Genomic DNA, 8689 nt, shown 5'->3' on the forward strand with positions numbered 1-8689 from the left:
ACAACAAAACAAAAGGTGTTGCATGTCAATGTTTAAACAAAGGGTGCTTCACATTTAAAAATCACTAAGACAAGAGCTAAGAACCTATATGAGTTAGGTCTCCTTTGCATTATTTACAGTATTGAAACATGATCATGTAGTTTCAACACTGTCAGTTTGTGTGAGGATATTTTTTAAAGTTTAATGAAATAATATTTCAGTAATTTGTATGTCTATGCAGTCTATTTAAAGATATATATAAAAAAAAAACAAATATGAAGTTAGATTGCATGACATTTTTATTGAGCAAAACTTTTGTAAATTGCGACGTAATGTCGATGAAATACAAAAAAATGTTTAATCGATGGATTTGTAAATGAAAGCTTCATCAGCATTGTATTACAAGCATTTCGTTTCACACTATTTCCGAAATCGTTGATATCTGCGTTTTAAATGAATAATAAACCAGTCAGTACATGTGTTTGACTTTCTAAAAGAAGTGAATATTTTTGTGTTTTAATTTCACTAGATCTATATTTAAATGAGGTTACAACTCAAGAACTCAAAAACTTCTAATCGATCTCAGTGGCCAGTCTAGTGTGTGTCTTACCTGATGTACGAGTAACTGTATATTCACATATATAGGCATAATCTAGTGTTCATGTCACATTTGCTGGTAAGTCCATTGCATTAACAATCAAGCTTTATATCCATGGAAAACAGGCTGCATTCTGAGGGTTCTTCAATTCCATTAGGGTGCTTCAATTCCATTGTCCACAAATACTTCAACCGAATGTCTGAGGATGGTATTTATCAAACATTTGTGTTTTGTTTACCTTCCCCTCATAAGGACTGGATATATTCTTATTACCACAGCTCTGAACACGATTCACACTGCATAAAACCTCATCACTTTCAAGGAACTGATCAAAATGCAGTTTTATTGCAACTCCAGCTGCTAAGATGGCTACAAAAATCATTATCAAAATAAGCCTATATACAAAAGTTCTTTTCCCATTCTGATTTTTGTTATCTTTTTGTTGTGAGTCTTGGTTCTGGGTGCCTGATAACGAGGATTGTTTGCCATTGGGAAGTTCAATGTATTCGTCGTTTGACAAGACTCCATAGTTCTTTGATTTCCCTCCATTGGCAAGAAAATCTTCATCTATCAGCCTGGCCTTACTACCACTTAGATCATTCATTGTGATAACAGGGAAATTATCTGGAGAAACAAAATATGTCAATTATTTGTACTAATAACAAAATTAAGGTAAAGTTGCAGCAAGAACAGATTTTATTATACATCGTTGCTTGTAAACTGAAATAGAAAAATGTATATTCATGAATTAATTCAATTCAATATTTTTAACAAATAATGCGGCACCATAAATCGTTTACGGTTTGCAAAAATAATTTTTTTGTTTGCGTGCAAGGATAGTCGATCGAGATTTCAATGTTAAACTACAGACAACATATTTTTGTTATCATAATCGCTGTTGAACAAAAGTTCGTGAAATTAGGGTCGCTTGTAGAGAGTATTTCAGGTAACAACGTGATTGCCATTTCTCACGAACAAAATATTTTAAAGTTCCTATATTTCAATATCATTTTCTAGTTATGAAGTTATTGATATGTGTATTAATGTATCTGAGTTCTGCATCATACTCACCAGATGGTACTTCGCCATCCGTCACTCCACTACGATTTTGAGCCTATGTAAAAGACCAATAGAATTGGGAATAAAAAACATAATTCACTGCTGTTTCTAATGTGTTGCGATTAACAGTAACTTCAGCAAAATTTGTAAAACGCGATAACATGATAATAATTATTTGTATTTTCAGTCATTAACTGTCTTACATTTTTTGCCTCCTTTTCCCAATCGGTACGGAAGATTTTGAAGAAGTAGGCAATGGCCTGTAGGGCACTACTGACTATTACTCCCCACCATGCACCTACAAAACAATACAAAACCATATCGGAAATATATATCAAGATTAATATAATACCGGTGTTAGATTAATAAAATAAACAAATACTATGTTTTGGTTGTTTAAATCGAGCATTTACACAAAGAGTACTTAAATTGAAAATAAAGATGATTTGAAGATTAAAGTTGTGTAAGTAAATCGGACATTGTTATGTACTGTATTAGAAATTAATACTAAGAATACAGATCTCAAGATATAACGCTAGAAAAAAAGTTGTGTTCATATCAAATATTACTTACCATATACTCCTATATCTGTCAGTAACAGCACCGGTATACACAGTGGAAGGGCCACCACATAGTATGATATAAAATTGGTGACAGCTCCAAATATTTGATTACCCACACCTCGGATGACACCACAAAGAGCTCCCTAAAATTATTGATGTAATTAAAATATGAGACAAAACAATTCCGGAAAACAAATTCATTTTGTAGCGAGTAAGTTTCGCGTTTGCCTGCTTAATGAGTTCTCGCGATTTAGATTGGCTCTTCTTTACCTGTATTTCAGTGTGAATTTATTTTCGCATTTCTTATCGGCCGCAAATTAATTCATACGGTAACTTTTGGTTAACTTGAATTAAACTTTTACAAATATATCCGTATTTAAAAAATACTATGTAATCTGGAATATGTCGTTAATTCAAATTGGTGTTACATTATATCATGCTTATAATATGGTGAAACATATTATTGGCTAAAGGCATATATGTGTTTACGTACCTGTGCGCAGTTGAACAATTCGAACAACGCCGACACCATGAGCAACTTGGATGCAAGATCAACAACTGCTCTGAAAACAGACCAGTTTTGTTACACATCCAGCGTTTTATTGTTGTTGTATTCGCTCATTTGCTATAAATCTTACAATTTCTTTTCAAAACTCTTATTTGAAACATATGAAATAAACTAAGAAATAAAAGACAATGATGTAAAATAGATATTTGGCGTATACATGGCATTGAGATGTATCTCCACGAAAAACTTACGAGTCGTCCGTGAAGATCAGAGGCATAATCCTATTTACAGCTAAAGTCAGGAGGGCGATGATAATTGAGGCTATAACTAAAAACAATATTGGAATTGAATGCAACAACTAATATTTGATAATAAAGCCAATAGTTACACACTCATCGATAGCAATTATTCAACTATTAGACTATATAGCTAAGATAGCCAAGAGAACCATATGTAAACTGGAATTGATACTAGTAGCATGTACATTGACGTTCTTGCAAGCTATATCTTGATTAACTTTACAGTTAACACAATGTCTCTTTATATTAAAGTTATGTGTTGTTTGTCTTCGTATACGCGAAGTTTGATGCTATTTGAAAACCCAGAAGAAATGAAGCCGCAAGAGCGCTAGCATTGTTTGCTTTCTAAAAAAATAGTAACCGCGACCTTAACCCGATCGACCTTGACCCGATCACCTTGAAATTCAAACTTGTCCTCGATATTTTGGTTATATATGCTACAGTGAATTTGGTTGATGATCAATGAGCAAATGAAATTGTGAAATCGCTGGCATTGTTTTTTTTCTTCAACCACAGTAATAGTAAGTTTAGCCTTGAACGATAACTCCCTAAGTTTCGGACTTGTTCATGTTATTTAGATTAACTAGACACAAGTTTGGTGATGAACTATTCAGAAATGAATACGTGGATGAAAACTAGACGAAAACTAGGAACTAATGACCCGAAGAATGACATACATGATAACATGATAGCGACCCTTGCAGCAGTTGCTGCCTTCTTTGGTTCGTTGGCCCCTAGATGGTTCCCCACACAAACACTGCTAGCCACGGACAGACCAAGTGGAATCTGAAACATGAAATGAAGATGATGCGTTTATGTTATATGATACTGTGCATCTAAGTGGAAAATCAGGATTTCAATATATATGCAAATGTATTGATATAAAAACTTGTAGTCTTAGGTAGAAATGTGATTTTTCAGTAAAAAATTGACGGATTTTTCATCTATCGAGACATACACTTTTTCTTTAGCTCTTCTTTAACTCATAAATTAAATCAAGAGTCAAGGTTCATATTTTGTGATATATTTAAAGATGCTCCACCGCTGACAAATGGTATTTTTCACTATCAAAAACAGGAGCAGACGATTTAGTATTTTTCTTCAGTTACAAAAGTTACTTACTTTACACCATTACCACCATTGAAAAGTTTGAGCTTCTAATTTTACTTCAAGTTAAAAGTATGAAAAATTATTAATTGCATCCCGAAAAAAATCTGTTTCACTATATCCTATATAGAATAAAGTACTGATTGCGCGTGCACCAAAGGCGAAACAAATTTTATATTATTTTTTTTGTTATAATTAGACGTATATATATATACACACGATTAAACACCAATTGTTGTTCAAATGATGAATATCACTTATGCTCTGTCGGCGGTGGAGCATCTTTAAATGTTAATGGCGCTTCATTGTAAGATATGATACGATTTGCTATTTACTATTACATTGGATGCCACTGGCTACTCTCACCATGAATGCCAATGCTGCTGCGTTGTAGGCTATTGTGTGACTGGCAAGGGGCACTACTCCAAGAGTACCTATGAAAAACATTTAAAAACTGATAATGATAATGAACTATAAAAACAATCCACTATATATTTAGTTAATTGTATTTATATAACGACAGCAATCAATATACTATGGCTGCATTGTAGCCGGTGTGCAAAACCATTGAGAAAATGACAAGATCTAAACTAAACATACATTGCATATAAAATCAACCTAAAAATAGGTAAATTGACATTGATTATCAGATCATATTTATAAAACTATTTAATACAAACCAACTATGAAGAACAATATTTCAAATGTCCACCATTCCAAGCAGACCATGAAGAGACCGGGTAACGCCAACGAGAAGAATAAACCCCACTCATCGAAGCACTCCATAGTCCAACCTTAAATAAAATATACAGGATATCGACAGTATGAAGACATAAACATTACAAAACGTTACAAAGTGATAGTATATCTTTGAATAAATAATATGAATAGAATAAAACATATAAATAATATTATGAACTAATATGCAGAGCAAAATTGGCAGAAGGGAAACCTTACTAACAGCGAGAAAACTCTAATAGTAGTTTGACATTAACAGCAATGTGATTTACCTCCCCACGTGTCTGTGTATCGGCGCCTAATAACTATGTACAGTACAGTGAGGAGAACGATCAGCCACTGGGTAAGAGCCACAGAGAGAGCCGCACCCCTGTAAACATAAAACACTGTAGTGTTCTAAACCAAAAATTCCATCGGTTATAACCAGAATAAGGGCGATAAATCAGCCAAGTTCGTAACCATAATTAGACAGTCTTGACAGAAGTGGGTTTTTATTTTGTATTTTAAATCATAGGTATGGCCTTTTTAAAATCTACTTATTAGATTTTGTCGGTGGAGTAGCGTCTAATTCCTGGAAAACTCCAACTCAGACCACTTACATATTTTGAATTTCTGTTTGATATCCATTCCAACTGAGAACTTCTGTCAAGAATTGGTGAATGTTCGACACTAGCCAGATTTTCAGGCTTGTTGTAGAAATACAGTTCATTTAATGTTCATTTACTTTTTACACAAGCGTTAAATCAATTTATAAATTACTTTCCCAAGAACTATTAACTTACATAATTCCAAAGTGCAGTCCACTCAAAAACAAGGCATGGAGTCCAAGGTTGATAAGGTTTGTCACGATGGCAATAATCATACTCGGCATCACAATACTCTGTCATACAATCAACGAGAGGAGAGACGTAAAGTGGATAAAACTTGTGTAATATTTTTTGAGTACATTTTTTATGTCACTAGTTTAACATACCCTAGAGCGATGGAACAGGAAAATATGACAGAAACAAAGAAGTGACGTTAGGATTAGAGGACGACGGGACAAATTTGACGCGCAAAATAAAATGAATAAAATGATAATAAATTTTTTTCTTATAGTTGTTTCTGTAACGAGCAGCACTCATGTTTAAGATCCTATAAAGATTTTATAATACTTCAGTGGAGAAAAGATTATAAGTTCCAGCAAACATACAAGAAAACAATTTTATGTTAAGATTATGAAATAGTTTTTTTCTTATAATTTACTTTCAAATGCAACTTACATACTGATATACGTACCTGTGACTGTAAATACTTCGCTAAAACAATGGCAATAACCTGACCCTGCAAAAAGGAGAAAGTGTAGTAAATTTTGAAAGCACCAGAAATTAATTTCCTTAGATTTATACTATCAGGTCAGGAAATGATTCCATTTCGTGGAATTTCCGTGGCATAAGTCATCATCTGTCAATAGTTTAGTGAAATGTCAGGTCATAAGACACTTATAGTTATATAATATTCATCCATCAATTCAATCTGTTGTTAATTGACTTACTGGTAGAGCTGCTATGTAGACAACTGCGTATTTCCCTGCTTGTCTGAAATAGCAACAATTGTCGTACCGTTACATAACGTGTATCGAATATGTTTATTGAAATACCTGGTATGATGAAACCAAAAACAACCCTAGGCGTTCAGACATATTTGTCGATAACGAACCTTACAAATATCCAATGGTAGAATAAGTAATAATTTTTATTGCATCATATTTGATCTATATAACTGTTTGAATTATAAATTAACGAAGCCTAGATCTACCTTGCTACGAGATTGTTCTGTCCTAGAACAATGAGGAGATGTTCTGTATTCATTAGTACTGCCCAGCACGGTAACCCACACAGTACCATAATGATGAGGCCTGAAACAGGAATCCGTAGTACCTCAACAAGGATATATTACACATAAACAGGAAACAGCGCTTCTGATAGCAGTAAACGGTACACTTAGCACAACCAAAACGATCAATTGGATTTCGTCTTCCTGATTGTGAAGCTGGAACTTTATGGCCTGGAGAATACAACTGACGGTTCTGCCTAAATATGTTGTTTTTATTTAAGTGACAAATCATATTTCTATACATTTAAATTGTATTCCCTATACTATTCTATCGTAAATCGAGTCCAATATTCTAGATGTTTACTCCCATAAAATGTTTACAGGTCAACATCGAAATGAACCAGACGGATCAAGACAAATAGAGTTTATTAATTTTTTTATCAATATTCTATCGTTCCATGTACTACCAAATATTTTACCACTGATTAATCACAAATTATTGAATTCATTCTTTGTAATACTATATTTCAAAACTGAAATGGCTGGATTCATTTCATATGCCACCATACATTATAATTATACATGTGTTTTGAAGGAGATTCTTTCGTATTTATATTCATAATAGAAGGTATATCAAAACATTTGTAGACTGAGTATTCGGTTAGCATGTGTTATGTTTAACTATCGGATTCTCCGGCCTCAGGCTTTAGTTCAACATAACATAATTGTCATGTTGACCTCAAACTCAGTCAACCAATGTATAATGTTTTTGGAGCGGACATATCAGTATCATTATGTCTATAGAAATGCAAATTCAAACGTACTTCTTTGCAATATTACCCCTACACGGAACTTGTTTGTACTTCCGAATGTCTGCAATGGAAATGAAAGAATAATATACAGATGTATATAAACAAATCAAGTGGAACACTCTCACTATCTCAATACCCTGTATATCTATGAGAAACCTTATTCAAAGGAGAATGCTATGTAATAATTAAAGTAAATTGACAGTCTTCATATTATATTATGGCACAAAAAATGAACACGTCATGCCAAAAGTGCCTTGCTTTTGAAAAGCTACGTAACCGTCTTTTCATTATCCAAATAGGGGGAGAGAGCTGATAAGATATGCCATCTTCTTATTTAACTTATTGCGGTTACATATGGACCGGTGTCGCTCCTTGAATAAACACAAGCTGGATTGCAATACAAGGCTTTCCGTATGGCAAGTCAATTTGGCATCGTTCGAAATAGAATGTCGACCTTGTCTTTCATGTTATTACATATTCATGTATCAGATATCGTATAATATATGATATATTTCATATTTTATATACTTTGGTGAAACAGACTATGGACATTCTTCTTGCAATACACATTAAGTAACTTGTCACAAACCATGGTAATATCACACTACCTATATCTCTAAATGTGCCCTTAAGTGAATTACACTGTATACGGGAACTAACCGTAAAGTTACATTTGTTTATTAATGGGTACTGCGTCAATAACGGCTAGAACTGCACCGTCATATAATAAACACAAAAAGACGGGTGCACGTATCATTTGTATTGTAAATTTAACCGACGTGTGATATATCTTTACCTGTGCGAACAGTGTGTCACATGCTGAGCCTAAACCCATCATCACTGAATTTCCAGTCACGTTTATAATCTATCAAAAAAGTGAAAAAAAATCAAGTCTTTCATAGATTTACATGAAATTTATCGATGCATAACATGCATAATTTGAATTTTTTCTGTACATCTGACATCGATAACAATGTAGGTTTATTATTTTGTACTGGTACAAAACATTATACATTTCCGCATGATCTGCACCATTCTTGTATATTTAAATGTTTATATTTATTTCTTCCACAACAGGCGTATAATATCAATGCCTGATGTTAACACCACTGACACCATCAATTACTCATTACAATTGTTCAGATTTTTTTATACCAAACTAAGTCCTACGACATATGGAATTTATTCCAACTTGTAAAACATTTTAAAAA

At 33.3% G+C, this 8689-nt stretch overlaps 1 protein-coding gene across 1 annotated transcript; it reads right to left on the reverse strand.

The window, feature by feature from the left end:
- Positions 1-333: 333 nt before the first annotated feature.
- Positions 334-8338, reverse strand: LOC138315782 (multidrug and toxin extrusion protein 2-like). Its single transcript, XM_069257045.1, has 16 exons — positions 8275-8338; positions 7491-7539; positions 6649-6748; positions 6386-6428; positions 6130-6174; positions 5634-5731; positions 5124-5221; positions 4794-4907; positions 4480-4547; positions 3684-3792; positions 2959-3034; positions 2693-2762; positions 2210-2342; positions 1840-1934; positions 1649-1691; positions 334-1201 (listed from the first exon to the last, which is right to left on the reverse strand). Exons 1-16 carry the CDS (start codon positions 8314-8316, stop codon positions 765-767), a joined length of 1620 nt encoding a protein of 539 aa, XP_069113146.1. The 5' UTR covers positions 8317-8338; the 3' UTR covers positions 334-764.
- Positions 8339-8689: the final 351 nt, after the last annotated feature.

This window comes from Argopecten irradians, chromosome 2 (assembly GCF_041381155.1).
Source record: "Argopecten irradians isolate NY chromosome 2, Ai_NY, whole genome shotgun sequence".
In the NCBI taxonomy this organism is placed as follows: Eukaryota; Metazoa; Mollusca; class Bivalvia; order Pectinida; family Pectinidae; genus Argopecten; species Argopecten irradians.